Source organism: Protomyctophum bolini, assembly GCF_963924005.1.
Source record: "Protomyctophum bolini genome assembly, chromosome: 23".
NCBI classification, from domain to species: Eukaryota; Metazoa; Chordata; class Actinopteri; order Myctophiformes; family Myctophidae; genus Protomyctophum; species Protomyctophum bolini.
Window position 1 is genome coordinate 14,487,680 of NC_137884.1, and position 20,576 is coordinate 14,508,255.

The 20,576-nt window shown below is 45.3% G+C and overlaps 1 protein-coding gene across 1 annotated transcript in view; it reads right to left on the reverse strand.

Moving 5' to 3' along the window:
• The window catches only part of pdzrn4 (PDZ domain containing ring finger 4), a gene marked incomplete at its 3' end in the record, with an annotated part of 46,473 nt that extends 26,111 nt beyond the window's left edge, over positions 1-20,362 (reverse strand). The window contains exon 1 of the mRNA XM_080756927.1: positions 20,278-20,362. Coding sequence (XP_080613053.1) covers positions 20,278-20,346 — 69 coding nt within the window. The 5' untranslated portion in view covers positions 20,347-20,362. The remainder of the gene's footprint in view (positions 1-20,277) is intronic.
• Positions 20,363-20,576: the final 214 nt, after the last annotated feature.

Consider the following 20,576-nt stretch of genomic DNA (forward strand, 5'->3'; position numbering starts at 1 on the left):
ATATATAGGCTATATATGTTTTTAGGAAAAGATCACGTGTCATGTTAATATTTTGCACAAAGCCTTTGCGAAGCAGATCCCTGCTTGTCTCATAACACCCACAAAGCTCAGCACCCACCCAAAGCAAGTTACGACAATGCTTCGAACCAACTTGATCTTTGGTGAACCCCAATTCAATGTGACTTGAGCATTTCTTTTAGAATCGGGGGGAATTGGACACGTCAGCGGATGATGGGAGCTCAGCTGGCGTTTCCAACAAACAATCTGCCACATGTAATCTCCGGCTGCATCACGCTCTGTATGCTAAGGTGCCTGAGAGGGCTCTCATCTGGAGAGGACCCCACTGTCTGAAATGTCTCATTTCAATAATAAGAGTGTGTGACACACACAGTGGCACAAGGCCCCACCCATTTGCATAAATCTGAATGGCAGCATAATGTGCAACTGGTTGGATGTTCCACATCAACTCAATCATTCACCTGCTGAATGAGAATATCGTCTGTCAGGTGGAAACCTTGTGTGTCCAAATCAGTTCCTTTTCTATTATTATTATTGTTAAAAAACATTTTTACTACATTTGTGTAACTCGCTTGCATGACGAGGTAGGACATGACAACATTTCTCTGTCCAACAGCAACAATATCCAGGCTATTAGGCCCTGTTTACACTGGCAGCCAAATCCAGCCTGAATCAGATCTGAGCCACATCCAGATTGGAATCTCATTTGTTTAAATGAGTCATGCGACATGTTAGACTCATTTTAAATTCGGATTTCGGATTGGTTATTTTCTTGGTGATTATTCTATCGATTAACCAAGGAAGCATATTTACTATATTAAATAGGCCTATATGTATCTTTGTCCTGCAACTTTTCATTATAAATAGGAGAAACTAATCTACAAGCTCTACAAGGCTGTGCATTTGAGGCCTTGTGCGGCAGGCCTTGTGTGTTCGGAACTCACTACACAACGCGTCGCATCGCTTTTTGTCTTTTCGGCTATTAATGATCATTTATCGATTCATTTTTGTAATCAATCCCTGCACTATATGCTTATTATCCCTCCTATTAAATATACTACTCAATTGGGGCTGGTTGTCTGGGTTACCACCGCAGTGGTGTCCGATGAGAACTTAACCGGGATGCCGAAACCTAACACAACAATATCCGGGTTGTAAGGTCAGGTATCGCTGAGAATATCTGGGTCTTAAGGCCAAATATCCTGTCTCGTACAGAAGGCTTTGGAGTCTCTCGCGAGGAGTGTAGCAAATGCTGCTAACCTCTCCCACTCTCAAAGGCAATAACGGGTCGGCTGAATGCTTGTCACAACGACGACGCCAGTCAACTGGATGCGTGTCACAACGACGCCGCCACCTGCCCATACCCACACATGGGGTTTCTAGTACATTGACCTGATGTCAGCACTAGATATCTCCGTTGTCTCCATATATGGAGCTCTAGGTGAAAGCCTTTGTTACACCTCCACTTGCAGCTGGAGTATATATGTTTGAGAGGTTGACATTGCTGCTGCTGCTGTGGAGGTGGTGCTGGCATTTAGAGAGTGCAATCTGCTCATCAGTGTAATAGAGCCTACCTTCATTTGAGGCCAATGGACGGGCAGGTTGAGAGCCTGCGCAGCCGCAGATGCCGCAGTGGCAGATGCTCATAATTCACTGTCATTATATCAATTTCAGGGCTGACTGCTGTGGCTTCTCTGGATCTTTCTCAACCCTGCTCTGCCTGGAAGCAGACTCCATGCGCCGGCAGCCATATTGGAAAGAAATGAAGGAAGGGCTCTTCCTACTACTACTGCTACTTCCTTCACATTGCTAATTAAGGCTCTATACTCTTCCATTGTGGTCAAACGGTGGTTTCCGACTTTCCCCCTCAGCACAGTTCTACGACAATGCTTTGTATGCCTTCAATGCAGCTATAGTGCTATAGTGTAAAAGTGTTCAGAAGACCACTTAACGCGGCAGCGTATCGACTGCTGTGTTAAGTGGTCAGATGGGTGGGCCGTCCACACACAAACTAGTTTGTGATCGAATGTGACGGCTTTGAAGATTGACAATTGGGTCGTGATCGACCGGTTGGTTACCACTGACATAACCATTATTCTCTCTAGATTAACGGTTCTCTAACCTTTTCTCGAACTTTCATTTTGCTGGGGACTCCATGCAGGAAAAAATATCACACCTGTGTGAAGTCTATTGGCACACATCATCATCATCATCGTCATCATCAACATACATCATCTCATTCCGGCCACTCACAATTGTTTCAGAACATTTTTTCAGAAAGAAGGAAAGAAAAGAAGAAGAAGAATGTGAGGTTGTTTATTTCCAGTTTCTGTTAGTAACCACTGTTCAAGATTTCCTTGGTGCTGTTTGCCAGCATCCTTTTAAATGTACGTATACCCTGAGTTTTCAGGATTCCTCCTTTTCTGTTGTTCCTTGCTGTTTGTCCTGGATATTTTCCAGTTCCCAGTCGTGTTGCTGTTGACTGTGCACTGTGCTACGCACCGCTGATTTCCATTTCTGTATCGCGCCAATTAATCAAAGTGACAAGGTATTTAATGAGTGGCAATTAGAGTGTTAACCAAAATGTAAATGAGGCAGAGAGAGAGAGAGAGAGAGAGAGAACAAGAGAAAACTTGTGCTATTATGTGTGTGTACATACTGTAGTGCATTGAGTATCTGTGTACGTCTGGAGTGTGCATACATAATGTTCACATGCACATACTATGTGTATTCATATGGACAGGCAGGTATGTGTGTACACACACACCGTGTACGTGTGTCTGTGTCCATGTTGTGCGCGCACGTGTGTGTGTGTGTGTGTATCCGTGTGTGACCAGCAGGTTCAAGGAGATTCTATTTGCCATGCTGTGTCCTCTGAGGGCCCTCCACCCCCCCACCCCCTATGCTAAGCAGCACACATGCGGGTGTGTTCCTCTGTGCGTTTGCATCTATACAACCATATCTCATGCGTAAGTACGTATGCAGCTTGTAATGAGTGTCCTTCACACTTCCTCCACCGAAAACAGGCTCTCTGGCACAAACAGGCGCAAGCAACCAATTAAGGCGTTGAAGAAAGAGAGGACGACCAACAAAGAATTAAGTAAGTGTTAAGTGTGCGTGTGTGCGTGTGTATGTGTATGTGTGTGTGTGTGTGTGTGTGTGCGTGTGTGTGTGTGTGTGTGTGTGTGTGTTTGTGTGTGTGCACTGATCGTCGGAGAGCCCCTGGCTTGTCAATCCATTCTACAGTTCCTAGACAGCAAGCGACAGACGCTAATCTTACGCCATACAGGCATCTGACAATTTGACTTATCAATTCTCACTTCAGGATGATTTGCTTTAAGCCTGTCGGGCTTTTACGATCACTCAGCCAAACAATCAACGCTAAACACTGACTGACCGCCAAACATCAAATGCCATATTGCGAGCGGCCATCATGCCAAAATTATGGGAAGAACGTACTGAGAACGCGTTAAGCTTGACTTAGACTTCATGCTTAGATCGTTGGCGGAAATAGCACATCGCCAAGCTCGCCAAGCATCATGATGCAACACACTGTGAACTTGTAGATCGGCTATTGTCGGCCTGCAACACCGGCTTCTGCGGAATTTTGCTCCTAATCAAAAGTTGAAAGTCTTCCTCTCCCCCTAAACCCAACCTGAATCTTTTCCTAATTGTAACCCCCCCCCACCACACACACACACACACACACACAGGCATGTATCAGGTGTCAGAGGCGATATGCTGACATTGTGACTCCATGGTAAGCTCCTGGCAGGCAGTCGTTTCTGATGTAAGCGGGGGGAAATCAAGGGTTGAACATCTGTCAGAGGAGAACACACGCACACGCAGACACACATGCACATGCACACACACACACACACACACACACACACACACACACAGAGCATGCTGAGAACCTCCTCATTTCTTTCTCTTTGTGTCACCGCCTGTATGCGCTAGGTACACTTCCTTTCAATTAAGCATCTCATGATGAATACGGATGCTAAACAGGTGTACGCACGCGCACGCACACACACACACACACACACACACACACACACACACACACACACACACACACACACACACACACACACACACACACACCGACAAAGGCAATGAAATAATGTGTAATGAGACATGATTCCTTATTGAATTAATGTTTGTTCCGTCATGAAGACAGCAGCGGTACTTTCACCAGTGGCTCTTCAAGTGTGACACTCGCATCTGTTCTACCAAGACTGCCATCAACAACATCGTCACCAACATGTACAGTACAGTGTGCCACTGTACTGCCACCTCCTCATTATTTACTCCTTAAGTGATATGCTTTGGTTAAAACAGAAAGTTCTTTGTTAAAAGGTTAAAGCACTATATTCTGGCAATGATTGTTATGGTGAGTGTTTCTAGGGGCCGCCCTGTCTCTGCAGCTCTCTAATAAACAGAAAATATAATTGTTCCAGATCCAATTTTGTCTGCTAATTTATTTGTGCCACCAATTTAACTTGTTTAATGTGTGTACTGTACACTTTCTCGTGTACAGTATGTAGCGAGTGTGTGGGGGGGCGCGGGCAAACTCCGTCTTTTAAAGTGAACACGCTGGCACTGGGAACTGGGGTTAAGTAGAGTTAAGTACTGTATCTGTACTTTACTTAAGTATTTCCAATTTCCAGTACTTTTACTTCCACTCCACTACACCTCAGAGGCAAATATTGTAGTTTTACTCCATTACATTTATTTGAGCTTTAGTTACTAGTTACTTTGTAGATTTTAATTATTATTACAAAACATACATTAACCACATCACACATCACATCACAATGCGTCGAGATGTAACACATTGTGCGCTTGTAGATTGGCTATTTTCAAAAGTTTTTATTTGAAAACTTGAAACATTTTGCATAATGACTTTTACTCAAGTATGTTGAATTTGTACTTGTAACAGAGTATTTCCATATTGCAGTATTGATGACTTTTACTTTAATTACTTAAGTAAAACATTTCAGCACTTTTTCCACCACTGTCTATTGCAATGATGAGTACTGTCCCCCGCCCCAAAATAAGGACGCCACGTCAAAAGTGGATAGCGCCCAGTGCCTGGCGTTTTTTGCAATTAGTTTCGTTCTCCATCATGCAAAGACTAACGCTCTCGGCTCTCAAGGCCAATACATCAGAGACGAGGCCTGATGCTGTCTGCCTCTCTGTTAAGCTAATGGGCTGTGCATCGTGGATGGCAGCAGGTTATGACAAACAGCGTCAACAAGACATTCATTACACCACACCTGACATCCTATGGCAACCGCAACGCAATTATCCGTACGTCCAACAAGGCTTTTACACGTGTGGACATGTTGACGTACATGTTGACACTACACGCTGGAAGCGTGTAGCTCTGCTATTTTTCACAAGTCTCTTCTGACCATAAAGGAGCCAGCAAAACCGTCCTCAAAATGGATTATTACTCAAATTCTACTATAGCCTATACTTCTCACAAGTATTGTGCTACAAGCACGCACGCGTGCACAGCAGGGTGCCACACACATGAAGGCATGCACAACAGTGTAGGCGGTGGTGTGCCACGCTAGTGAGGCATACATTAGTGCTGTTTTGTTGGTGCCAGGCTTGCAATGGTGTAAATTAACTGTATATTTACTTAAGTACTGTACATACTGTAAGTGCAATTTTGAGGTATTTGCACTTTACTTGTATTTCCAATTTCCAGTACTGCCTCTATCTCAGAGGCAAATAATGTGCTTTTACTCCACTGACATTTTTTGATAACTTTAGTTACTAGTTACTTTGTGGATATATATTTTGATTAGAAAACTCTAAATCAAGAGCACTATATGTGGTCTGGGAATTACAGCCGAGAGGTTTAGTAGTAAGGGATAGAAATGGGAGCTCTTAAGGCAGGTGGGTTCAACAGTCAAAGTCAAACTAAAGTTCCAAGCTTAATTCTACCGGTAAACCTGCTAGGCCTTATATTTATAATGTCGTGATGTCAGAGGTGACACCACGGTTGTGATGTCGGAGCGACACTTCGTTCCTTCGTAACAGGTCCCATATATGACACCGGGTGGCAATGCAGGAGTGGACTGGGAAATAGTTTCCCTCTGGTGGTCCAGCCTGAGACACACCCGTGGACTGGTTGTTGGAGGGGTTTTTCGAACTTACGATGCCTACACTATACTTGTGCCCATTAAATTGTGTTAAAATGTGTGTGTGTGTGTGTGTGTGTGTGTGTGTGTGTGTGTGTGTGTGTGTGTGTGTGTGTGTGTGTGTGTGTGTGTGCGTGCGTGCGTGTAGTGTGCGTGCGTGCGGTGCATACGTGCTTGAACATGCTCACATGCATGCTCACATATTGTATCACAGAGTGTGGCTTAGTGTGCGATCCTCTGTGCTCTCGCGCATGCATGCGTGCGTGCGCCTGCCTCTACACCTTCCTCCCCTGGCTGACTAATGTGCTCGGCGCGCTCGCTGTCTGCCCGCTATTGTTGCCCCGTGTGTCCACTCTTCCATCATTAGATCTCCATTAATCTCCCGTATGCCATTAAAACAACAGCCAGTGAGCACGGCGCCGGATAATAGAGCGAGTCCTCTACCATACCGTACCCCCACCCCCCGGACCCTCGACGCGCTCTGCCGATGTATTTGAATGAGACTCACGGGGTCAGTGATTACAACCCGCTATAAGTCATCCCGGCGGCCCCGGGTTCAGAGAAGGGTTAGACGGGGACTATGGCTGTCTGTGTCGGGCAGACGAGGCAGGAGCACGGATGGGATATGATATGATATGGACGTTTCACAAGTAATTGCGATTCACGCTTATGGCGATAATCTGCGTGACGCGTTAAGAACCGAGGACGGATTCGACACACTTCTTCTAAACTGGCCGCAGGCCCACATCTGAAAATATTTTTGTTCCAGTGACATCCCATGCAGAAGCAAAGATTTGAGTTTAAAAAAGGATTGTATTCAAAGATTTGCACACATTTCCATGATTTTTCAAACATAGCAGATATGCAAGCTCATCATAGTGCTATGAGCTTGTACATCTGCTTTAGAATAGAATAGCCAAAGTATAAAATAATGGTAAAAGTGGTTCATATCTAAAAATAATAAGGACAACTTTTAAATTCAACTCATGTTAACCACTTCCGTCCGTCCGTCCGTCCACAGCTATACAATTCTGAGAAGCACTCCTCAAAGCGAGCAACAAAGCAATGTTCTTTTTCTTTTTGGGGTGGGTTGGGGGGGGGGGGGGGGGGTCCTCCCCTGTGACCTAACCAGCTCGCACACACTGGCCATATGGCTGCAACCTAATGGCTTTGACACAGGTCCAATCCCCTCTCTCTCTCTGTCCTTCTCCTTGCTGACCCTTTGCGCCGTCAGGGACGAGATGCCGTGGAATCAATCAGGACGTTATACCTTCTCGCAAAAGGAAAGCAATCAAGGACAGCCTCGGCTCATCTCAACTTAGAGCTTAGCGCGCGCGCAAACAACAAATGTTTTTTTGGTCCTTTCTATGGGGTCCATTCTTTCTCACTGTCCTGACATTGGGCGGGCTCATCAACGTTGCCCATGTCTCTATTGTTGTGGGTCATTTGCAGGTTAATGCCCCCGACAGCCGCACTCTGGCCCGGTCAAAGGGACACACGCACACGGTCATGGGGTTAATACCCTGCTTCTCAACCTGTGGACCGGCCCTCACTGGAGGAGGGCCGCGAGGAGATTTCAAGTGGTATACCTCTGTATAATTGGTTCAAAACGCTATGCGATTTTATTGATATTATAGCAAAAACAATAATGTAAAAAGAAAATGTTTTGGTGAGTACCAACATGGTTTAATTGAGCGAGGGCGAGGAAGGGAAAGAGAATGTTCAACAAAATGGAGTGAGAGAGGAAGCACAGTGTAAATGCAAGGTGCCTCTTGTTGCTTGCCAAAAATAACTCATTTTCAAGGAAACAGACACAAAGATAGAAGAGAGACAGAATGGGGTGTGAGGAGGAGGAGGAGAGAGACGAGAGAGAGAAAGAGAGAGAGAGAGAGAGAGAGAGAGAGAGAGAGAGAGAGAGAGAGAGAGAGAGAGAGAGAGAGAGAGAGAGAGAGAGAGAGAGACACACACACAGCAAAGGGTAAGGGGTTTTGCCTGAATACATCAGCAATAAATTTGCATGTAGGTCCTCACATTGCTTGAAGCATTTCCAGTTCTCAGAACAGAAAAACATCCTTCAGTTGATTATTTTGTCTCTTTGGCCGATACAGTCATTGCCGTTGACTGAACAACAAAATAAAACAAAAAATTAACTAGAGGAGCCAAAATGCTTTTCATAAAAGAATAAAAATAAAACCTTGTGGGACTGATGTTGTAGTTGCGTCGTAGATCAATGGAGCAATGTTTATCTATGAGCTGAGATAAAAGAAAGTGTATGTGAGCGTGTGTACGTCACGCACGCGTGTGCCCGTGCTTGCATGCAGGGAATGGTAATAAGAGAGGAAAGAGAAAACCCCCCTTTGAATTCCCTATTTTTCGCAGAAGCACACATTTGGTTGGGGGGCAAAATATCTGTGCTGTGGTAGATGCCGAGACATAATTAGTGAAGCTGCTAAAAATCTTGGAAAATGAAAACACATTACTAGTGAAAAGGAGTGAGTGTAAAGTGTGAACCTATACATATTTTCTTCGTTGCGACCCCATTTAACATTTTGCCTTTTTTATATTTTAATTTAATGCATTTTTTTTTTTTGCTCACTGGAAAAAGCCAAGCCTATTAGAATTATTCATAACACTGAGCTTCCGGGGAGTTGCAGAAGAAAAGGTGAAGAACGACTTCACACCTCGATAACCGCGAATGAGAGAGCGAATGAAAAGGGCGCTATTCCAGGAGTGAGAAATACCGGGTTCAGAAAGCAGGCGTGGTTGCTTAGTTAACCGGGAGACGCAGCGGGATGCAATTTAGCACCCGTCTGGCCTGGTTCAATCAATGCTTCAAAGTCTCAGAAGGGAGGAAGACTTATGAAGCTGCTGTTCCACAAAAGCAATGAAATTATTTTTTATACTGTCTGATGAATCGTGCTTATTTCTCTAACTTAACCACTAACTCTCTGACTTTATCCCTAAATGAACACAATTTAGGCTCTGTTTCTGCTGAAAGTGCATGGGCATTTTCTGCCCATTGTTTACTTAAAGTAGACATTAAGCAGAATGTCTCATTTATGGTTTTGTAACAAAATCTTTTGAATATACAGTATAGCAGATCTACAATCTCACAATGCATCGCATGTATGTTTTGTAATAATAATCCAAATCTACAAAGTAACTAGTAAGTAAAGTTTTCAAATAAATGTATTGGAATAAAAGTACAATGTTTGGATCTGGGATGTAGTGGAGTAGAAGTAAAAGTATTGGAAATTGGAAATACTCAAGTAAAGTACAAATTCCTCTTTTACTTAAGTACAGTGCTTAAGTAAATGTAATTAGTTACTTTCCACCACGGGCAGGGAGGGTGATATTAGTCACTCTACACACTTCACGTTGGGTGGCGTAGTGGCGAAAGGCTGTACGTCCTCCCGGTGGGGGCTCCTCACTCAGTCAGTCAGTATAGGATACAGCAGCATGCAGTGACAATGTGTGAATGGCATGACGACTAAAGGGGCAAAAAGCAAAAAAGGAATGAGAGGCAATCCACGTTTACAACAACCAAGTGTAGAGAGACACACATGCATGCACGCGCGCGGCCTCGCACACACCCCGACACAAGCTACTCTCCGCCCCCAGGGCGTGGCCCATAGTTTCGTCCAGTGCCGTCCCGCCTGGCAGATGGCGGACTGTTATCCTATCTGCGGGCGGCCTGGGCGCCAGGACACTCAGAGGCTCTAATGAGTCCTAAAGCCAAGGTGGTTAGGAAGGAACTGGACACCACAGCTCCGCTTGGAACCCGATCTCGCTTTTGGGTCACATGGCTCCAAACCCCAACCCCCCACCCCCGCCCCCCGGAAACACCATGGTCCAAGAAGCACTCGAGGGGAGATGCTCTATAGCAGGGGTTCTCAACGTTTTTGGCCGGGGACCCCCAAACATGCTTTGGCCGTATCTCGCGACCCCCGCCCGCCCCCATTCGCATCAACAATACAAATTCACCACTACAATGACCTTAATAATAGAGAAAATACATCATAAATGAATACTGAAACCAGATATAATAATTAAGGAAAGTTTATGCATGCACTATTTGTACTATGTAGATTCTGAATTTCCATTTTCCAGCCATTCAGTTGAAAAAATATATGTTTTTTTGTTATTTTTAACCCCCCCCCCCCCCCCCCCCGAGGGGTCGCGACCCACGGGTTGAGAACCCCTGCTCTATAGGTCCGACATCAGTCTCCTCAGAGTTACTGTAGGGGCGCCGCCAATCTTTGTGTATAGGAACTTTTACTTTTATTTTATGTTTTACATGAACCACCTGAACCCTCGCATCCCTATTCTTGGGGGAACATTTGAAGAAATGATTACACTGATGATAGTCTACGAAGCTATATACAGTATCTATGAGATCGCAGATGTTGAATCTGTAGTGGCAGTCGCTGCTCCATCTCTCCAACCGGTATTGTTACCCTAAATCCTACCCGAGACCAGGGTCTACATTTCTCAAATGGAAGAGTAGTGAAACCACCTTCAACCACTGCATAATGCAGTACTTATTAGTAATGCAGTACTAATATTGTTTTAAGATACTCTAGATTATATTAAGTTACTTCTGGTATAGGCTTCTCCAGCCAGAGACATGCCGTACCAATGGAGAAGAGGAAAACCTGTGAAAATACACTGGTATTTATAGGCGTGATAAAAATAGCATATGTACAGTATGTAAAATCAGCGTTCCATCTTATGTGAAAGGCAAGGCAGCACTTAACGAGTATGATATTCATGCATATAGACGTCAACTCAATGCAAGTGTGATTTTCACACATTTTTAGAGTGTGGATTAATGCCTTACACGTAGCGTAACATAGACAGTAAAAATCTTCAGTGTTGATTTTACTGAGCACACAAATGGACCCGTATACAGGCCTGAGTGTGGGGCAAATGGAACCAAATGGACCCATAAGGTTCCATTTGGTTCCATTTGCCCCACACTCAGAGTTAAATTAACGGTCATGTATCCATTACGGCTCCAGATGGTGCTTCTAAAACATCTGTCTGTCCCCCCAAAAAAACACCAAGACAGTCTGTCTTCTGTGGCCATGAGGTGTGTTATTGGGTTATATGGCTGGCACAAGGTTAACTTCAAACCAAATAACAGTGCCTGGCTGACAGCTCGCACACACACCGCAAGCTTTAGAGCAAATTAAAGACTATCAGAAAGAGAGACACACACGCACGTGAGCACGCACGCACCTCCTCCCTCGCTCTCCATCATTTGCTTTCCCCTATGTGCGGCGGACGGACAGACAGACAGACAGACAGACAGACAGACAGACAGACAGACAGACAGACAGACAGACAGACAGACAGACAGACAGACAGACAGACAGACAGACAGACAGACAGACAGGGGCAGTGGAGAGGAACGGACGAGACATGTCTGGTGACTGATAAGAGAAGTGCAGAGGAGGGGGGTTCATTATGGAAAGGGCAGGTCCAGGAAGGAGCAACAGAAAGGATTTGAACATTTATGATTCCAACATCGTATTGTCATCAATAGACCCCCCCCCCCCCCCTCTCTCCCCCCCTCTCCCTCTCTCTCTCACACACTCTTTCTATTCTCTTTGGGGTGCCTTCCATTTGTTACCCTCTACTCACTCCCTCCGTTTCCCTATCTGTATTGTTGCTGTACGTTTACCTATCTCTCGTATCCTTTCTCTTTTCTCTCTTTCTCCTTCCTATCATGGTGGCCAGGTGTCTTGGCTGTGAAGCCAGTATGTAAAGCAGAGTAAAGAGAGGCTGATACCAGGTGATAAGTCCCTGTGTCTGTATAGGCTGAGGGCTTTAAATGACATCTTTACACCGCTGTGAAACGGACAATGGGAGGACCTGTCTCTGTGTGACATAGCATTATGCCATGTGGTGAACAGGCTTTCATCCAATGCTGCTTATGGAGTGCCATGTATGAGCGCACCTTTTTTTTGCACTCACACACCATCATAGTTTTGAATACAACGGACTAGCTTTGACATATTTGTATTTATGCAAATGAATCTGAATCTGAATGCCTCCCGCATGAAAGTCCAACATCTTAACCACTAGACCAAAGGGATATCCCCATGGACCGGGGGAGATATTACACTTTTGAGATCAGTGACAAGTGTCATTCAAGTGTCAGCCGGGACTCATCAGGCCATCATACACAGGGGAAAGGGGGGCCATCGCTCGCCAACAGAGCGGAACATAATTTCCCCTGCTCTCCAGAAAACCCTGACCCCACACATTCACGCAGGATGTGTGTGTGTGTGTGTGTGTGTGTGTGTGTGTGTGTGCGTGTGTCCAGGGCATCAGACAGACGTTAACACAAAGAGAGGCAGTTACATATCAAATGGAGGGACGTACGTAGTGACAGGAGCACAAGAAAATGTCACAGAGACATTTTCAAAGAGAGAGCCCTGTGTCTAGTGTCTACAGACGCATGTATCGTGTGCGTGTGCATGCGTGCGTGTGTGTGCATAGTGCGCAGTGCGCACACACATGCATACAGTTACACGCAGCAGACAATAAAGTGCTGCAACTGTGCAGGCCAAGTACATTAATCAACTAAGCATGTAATTATGTGGTGCAACTGCAAACGCGTACACGCGTGGGTACACACACACACACACACACACACACACACACACACACACACACACACACACACACACACACACACACACACACACACACACACACACACACACACACACACACACACACACACACACACACACACACACACAGTATTCAAGTGTCTTCGTGCACATTCCTAAACCACTAGGACACTATCTTCCTCGTAAAAAACATAGCAGTGGCACCCACGCCAAATAATGGCCTCCTTTTCGCTTTCCTTACTTGGCCGGAGACCAGCAGGAGGTGTCGCCCGTGGTGACGGTGCCATATGCACCCCTAAATCATGTGATAATCACCAAACACACGCGCGGCACTCTGACGAGCATCGTAACCATGATAGAAGACACCAGATGATCCGTCCCAGCCCAGGGAATAGCCCGCAGGAACTCAAGCGGCCACACGCCGGCTGCACTTACAAAGTGCTGTAACACATGCAGTGGTTCCCAAACTTTTTCATGTCAACGACCCCCACATTGACACTAATGAGCCCACGGACCCCCATTTGAAAAGATATGTCAGGGACCCCCATAAGAGAAGACTTTTACGGCTCTAGCGGTGACTCTCAACCATTTTCAGTTCAAGGACCACCAGTTTGACATGCATTAGTCTACGGACCCGCATTTCTATCTCTGGGACCCCAATTTAAATTGTAAAACTGTTAGTTTAACTGGTTCCATTTGTACACTCTCTCCATTTGTACACTCTCAGAGTTACAGTCCCATAAGGGTCCATTTGGTTCCTAACTAAGCTGGGGATCCCCTGGAACTCCCTCAAGGACCACTGGGGGTCCCCGGACCCCACTTTGGGAACCTCTACTGTAACAAGTGAGAATGAATGCTTATTTGAATTGTTCACTATACTGCAGCATGCAGTGGTTAATGGAAAGAGTGTATCTTATATTTGAAATGCCTGTTAGGGTTAGCTATAGGGTATGGGCTAACCCTATATATACTGTAGGAGAACGATAACTATAGCGTTACTTTAAACGTATTACTAAATTGCTGTCCGGTTCAGAAAGCAACACTGTTGTCAATTTCAACCAAGCGTGTCATTTCAACTACGTAAGCCCTCTTTTAAGCTTTAAACTTGAAAATGGTGAAAATAGCCCAAGCTCGACACTTGCGGCATTGTGAGCTTGTGGATTTGCTACTTTTGCAGATGTTCTATATACCCAGCAACACTGGAATATTAATGAACAAACAAACGATGAATTTGCAATGCTCCAGTTCAGATCCTAAAGGCACCATCCCCCAGTCCCCTACCTATACGTATAATGATGTCATGCACGGCCATGGGTCTGAGATGGACCAGATGGAGGAGTCAGACCGGCCTCCCCCTCTGCTCTCTGTGTGTCGCTCGCTGGACACCGTAGGAAGTGTGGAGGTGCAAGGGGTTCTGTCTGGCCCCCGCCATGCTGTCTACCAGCCTGGACATGTGGCAAGACATCTGTCTCCGGAAGGATGGAGCCATGTTTGGCGTGCGAGCACACGCACAGTCGCACACGCATGCACACACACACACACACACACACACACACACACACACACACACACACACACACACACACACACACACACACACACACACACACACACACACACACACACACACACACACACACACACACGAAAGGTGGACGCACATCGGGGAGGGAGGGTGGTTCGGTGTGTTCTTGGCGGGCAGGTCAGAGGGGGTATAGAGGTACATGTCAGGCTGAGCCGGTTGTAGGGCTGGACAGTAACCTTTACGTGAAGCATAGAGTAGCATAGTATACGTATAGAATGCATTTTAGAATGAATTTTGGGGGGACGAGGTCACTAGTTGAGAACCAGAGCTGTATAAGACGTAGTTTGACAGATATATCTGGGCACTGACTACCTTAAAGACAAATAGTGAAAATCTATACAAGCTGAGCTAAAATCCGACCTACAGTGCAAGCTTAGACACATGTCGTTATGCGTCGTGTTGTGAATTAGAAGGAATAAAAAAGGAAAAACATTCTGAAATCAATAGAGAATGTGCTCAAAATAAAGACGCTTGGGTTAATGTGGTTAACTATTAATGTGGTTAATGTGGTGTGTTATTATTCTACAAAAATGCACTAAAAGCTGTTAACTGTCATTTACAATAATATTGTAGACCTATTTCATCCCATAGGGGAAATTCAGTTTCACACAGCTGAGTGCTTTGCAAGCCACTGTCTTGCTCAGGGACAACTCAACACATTTCTCGTGCCGGGAATCAAACCTGTGAATTTCTGCACCCCATGCAGAATCTAGACCTCTCTAACCATCCATTCAACTAGATGCCTATAGTCATCCAGACCAGTTGGCATTGAACAACGACAAACTTCATGTATAGCACTTGCCCTAGCCTCGACGACCTTGTGTATATATGCAAAAGCTAAAATATGAAATTTAGATAGAATGTTATGCATTGCATTGTATAGTGTACTGTATATAGCTCATTGTACAGATCTATTAGACAGATGTTATGTTCTTATACATGATCCTAGATGACTATTTCTATGCATTTTATGTATTACCTGGTGTTGTTCTTACTTACTGTAAATCGCTCTGGATTAAGAGCGTCTGCTAAATGCCTAAATTGTAATTGTGAGTAGTACTGCTGCCTTCCCGAACTGGAAAAGTGACATGCAAGTGAGCATATTTTCCACACTTCAGAGTTCAGATTAACAGCAACAGAACATGCTGAACGTGTGTTGCACCTGCTGGTACATTTGGATGCTATACAGTACCTACTCATACTAGAGACAGATTGTGGAGAAGAGAATCAGAGAGAGAGAGAGAGAGACGACAGACAGCAGAGAAAGAGGTGTCTCAGACCAGGGGAGTCTCAGGCTAAGACTCCCTGACACACTGACACACTTAAGCCTAGTCTTATACAATCTCACAAACGTGTCGTATCTGCAGCGCGTTGTGAGTGTATAGGTCTGCAATTTCCGCCTCTTAACACCATCGCACGATAAGGCATGAATTGGGCTCTATACTGTCTGCTTAGAATCAGCATCACTCAATGTCTCCCTGGATCTTTCTCTCTTAGGTTGACTCTTGAGTCTTGTGCTCTTTTTACTACCTTCCTTCCATCCCTTCTTTCATTCACATGCTGCACGCACGCCCACACGCACGCACGCACACAGTAAACCCTTCCTCTCTCTCACAGCAGGTGAGCGTTTATGGGATTAGATTCATATACTGTAACTGTAACCAGGCACTAGATAAACCGCTACTGCTATCATCCATAAGCTTATCTTTGCTGACTGATACACACACACACACACACACACACAGTCACACACAGTCACACACACACAGACTGCCACTGTGCCAGCAGCTCACCCATGGTGTGATGCGGAAGTAAGGATCAAACCACAACACTCGTTTCCTTGTTGTCCCAGCCACGCCCCCACGCAGACAACCAACACAAACGCTATAGTGCTCTTTTCATGTTAATTACATTTCCCTTTCCATCTGTGCAGCGTTCTCGTTTTTTGCTTTAAAAACATATAAGGCACACATTTCAAGATTATGCTTTAAGTAGCTGTGGCATGTCAAACTAGGGGGTTTTCATGATTCTCAATCCATTCCAATCATTATTTTTGCACGAAAAACACTCCTTGGGCTAAATTCAGCCATAGCCATTTGCCCAAATGTGCCCAAAATGTGATGACCTCAACACATTTGTGACGACGGCTATGGCCGTTTTAGCCGAAGGAATGGTTTTCGTGCAATTCTTTATGTTATTTGGATCATAAAAAAGCTTGGACGATTACTATTGCAATTTATTTTGGGTCAAACCTTACATTGACTATAAGCCTATGGCCCAAACAAAAGAAAAGGGCAAACAGGCACCATTCAGGGACCTATCGCCAACTCGCCGTACATTAGTGGCGTATGCTATATGGACACCTCAGCAGTATGGAAAGAGCAGCGAGCCCCCTGGGCTTCCATTGACGGAGATTATTTCCTTGGTCAGGCAAACAACGCTCATTAAGGCACGGGAGCGTTTACTGTAGATGGGGGAGCGTAATGAGCCTGAGACCCCCGCGCCGTGAATAATATTCATTACGGCGTGCTCCAGTGGGGCACTTCATGGTGTAGTGGTTAAGACGCTCGCCGCCCGGGTGGCGCGTTGGACGTACAGCCCTGGGGCAGAGCCCCATCCTGCATGGGCCAAACTCAGAGGAAGTACTTTGTAGTTTACAAAGCATGGAGCACTCGGGTGGTGGACTTACATTTACTTAAAAAGAACAATTTTGAGGCATTTGTGATTTACTTGATACGTTTTTGCATACTTTTGCACTTCAGGACCTTTACTTGTAACAGAGTGCATAATTTATACTTTTACTTGAGAAAAAAAACAATTGAGTACTTTCTAAGTGCCTGGTCCAGTACAAGGACTCTGTATTTCAATGTCCAACTTCCTACAGTATGTCTCCCTCTCAATTAGCTCTTCTGTCTCGATGGAGAACAAGATGCACATACAGTATAGGCTGCATATTCCCAAGACAATGAAAGACAATGAAACGCAATCGTTCTGGAGTGGTCAATTAACTCTGAAAGTGTAAACGATGTGCCTGTAAAAGGCTGTTAATGGGGTTTGAATGAATCTGTGTCCTTTCGGTCCGAGACTGCAGACTGAGAGAGAGCTGTACATTGTGATGGTGAATTTCCCATACGATCGTTACAGATTCTTTAAGCGTCAGTCGGTTTTCTTTTTGATGATCATAAACAAGTGCAACAGCCTTCAAAGTATTTAGAAGAGCAGTCACCCCCTGTCACATTCATACTTTGTCACGGTCATCATAAATATCGACAGTAATAAAGGACCACACAGTTACTGGCTATACCTAGACCTTTCTATAACAATGTGAGTATTAACGCTGTTCTGTACGGCTCAACAGGTTGATACATGAGCCTAAATCTCAGGGATTTATAAGTTTGATTTATACATTTGAAATGTGTACACACGTTTTCCACAAGCTGTGAGCTTGTGGAAAACGTTTAAATATATGGTGATACAAGGTTTCTGCAACAACAGAGACGATATGCTGTGTTACACGGAAAACCACCTCTCCTCTTTCAGTTGTCTTTACAGCGGGAGTAAACGTGTCACTCAGCAGCACGCTCCACAGACGAGGAGTCACATCAGCTGCAGGCGTCGGCCTCCGTAAATTATACAACTAAGATAATACTCTGTCTATCTCATAGATAAGATTATTAGATAGATAAATACAGCAGCTAGGTGTTTTAGAATAGATAAAACACTGTGATAGCTCTAATGAGAGGACGCCACGCAGCGATACGGAGCCGTTTTAATTACGGCGTATCCGGTTCCCCCCCCCTCCCCCCACCCCCCAGCGCCCTGCCGCCTGAAGCGGATCACATATCCAGACACTAAATGATGGATGAGCCTCGCTAGCTGTCCTGGTATTTACCGCCCGCCATCGTCCCGGCGAGAACGACACGGAACACGTGCACCTGAGCGCTGCTCAGTTACTGTCCACCGCTGTGTACGCCAGCGGCTAAGTACATTTTACATGAGTTCCGTACTATTTCTTTCCGAGCTGACGACTTTCACTCTGCTTCGTTTCAACGAGAAATACTATACTTTTGACTTTGCTCACTGCACGCATTTCTGGGAAGGGACGGAAACGGTGTCAAGTAGGAGTATATATACTTTGCACCTCCACTATACTTGCATACAGTAATCAATCAGAATAACCACAAAGCACATGGCCGCTGACATGTCAGTTTCTCATTGCGTCAAAAGATTCCACAGTCACACTGAGTTGAGTCGCGTTTCATGACCTTCAGATCCTCGAAGCCTGTAAAATGCTGTGCTTCAGTGAAACGGTATTTTTCAGTCTGACAACTAAAGCGATGCTGTAAATCCAAATCTGAGGACTGCGTCTATCTAATCAGTGCATTCCAGGTCACATGTCCCATTCCAGGTGTCATATTATTAAAGTACCAATTCTTTCAAGTCATAATGATAATACACTGTCTGCTGGGCCTACTGGATATTGCTCCAGGTCGTTACGGGTGCAATATGTCCCAGTATCCGTACAAATACCACACATGCAACAGTTTGGTTCTGTTAGGGCAGAAGACTGGAATCCTTTTTTTTTTGTTTCATCTCTCAGACTTTTCGTCTTTTTACTTCAGCTAAAGATATGCACGCTGCAGCCAAGTGGTGTCTTCTACTTGACAGTGGTGCCGTGAGAGCGGGGGAAAAAAGTCCAGCCCTGACAAACTGCAGAGAGCCTTGGAAAGAGGACCGGTCTGTCTTTGAAGTGCTATGCCTGTCTCTACTGACTCCAGACAGCCAGGGAGAGCGAGAGAGAGCGCGAGAGAGACACACAGAGAGAGAGAGAGAGAGAGAGAGAGAGAGAGAGAGACAGACAGAAGCGATGAGATGAATTTCCCCGGAGCCCATGCATGCATGTTTGAGGAGTATAGCTGAACTGAACTGGCTCTCATGTCTGCCACAGAGGAGAAGTAACTAGCTCTCACTCCGTCTTTGAAGGAGGAGGGGAAGATGTCTGCCTGGGTGCTAAGAAGAAACTCATTTTCTCACCCCCCCACCCCCCCCTTTTATGTCACTTTTCCTCCCCTCCTGGTTGCCAACCCTCCGTTGTCTCTCTCTGTCTATTTTAATTCTTCTGATTTCTCTCTCTCTCTCTCTCTCTCTCTCTGTTCCGATTCTGTTTTTATCTCTCAGTCTCAGTGTTCTCTTCTACCGTATATCCCTCTCCCTCGGTTTTCTGCCTCTCTCTCTCTCCCTCTCACATAAACGCTGACTTCACTGTTTCAAGGGGTGTTTGTTTCCACCATGTTACCCTATTCTCTTTCACCTCTCTCTCCCTTATCTGAAACCATTCCCCATTATCTGTCTGAGTAATCTCTTGTCAGCGTAAAAAAGATATAAAGTTCCTCTCCACATCATCATCATTGTCGATTTCTTCCTCAGCATCACAGAAAAAGGACCAAAGTCACGACACACTCAATGTTGTCTCCGATGTAAGTCAGACTTTTTACTTTGAACCCACCCCACCCCACAAAGACAGTTGAAAACTTTTGCACTGCTGACAATCATCATCATCATCATCATCATCATCAACATCATCATCACCACAACTCCATGACCATCACCCTAGTATAACAATCCTTGTTTAGATGTCCTCTGTCCATTCTTCCTCTGCTGTACCATCACCAAACAAACTATGTCACAGAAGCTCCATAAAACTACACTGTGAAGCACACTCCAAAGTGTATAGTGTCCGATGAATTCTGGGACATGGTCCCTTGGTCTATTTACAATTATTATTTTTTACAGTTCCACAGAGTTAGGCTGGCAGACACAGCTGTCCACTCTCACACAGAAGCGGCAGAACTCAGACCATCTCTGGACGTACCTGTGCGATCTCGTACAGCAGTTTGTAGTGCTCCTCCCGTTTCTGCAAGGTGCACAAATTGCAGCCCATCTCTAGTTGTCAGGGAAACGGTGCTGCTGCTGCCGCTGAGCGCACCGGAGGAGGATGGGTTTCGCCGTTGTTCGCGCGCTTCACGTAGGTGTGTGTGTCTGTGTATGGGAGGGAGAGAGAGAGAGAGAGAGAGAAAAGTGCCCCAGGGAGTTAGCTCATTTGTGCATCCTCAGAGATTCCATCTTCCTCTTGTTCTTCTCCCTCTCCCTCTCCCTCTCCCTCTCTCTCTC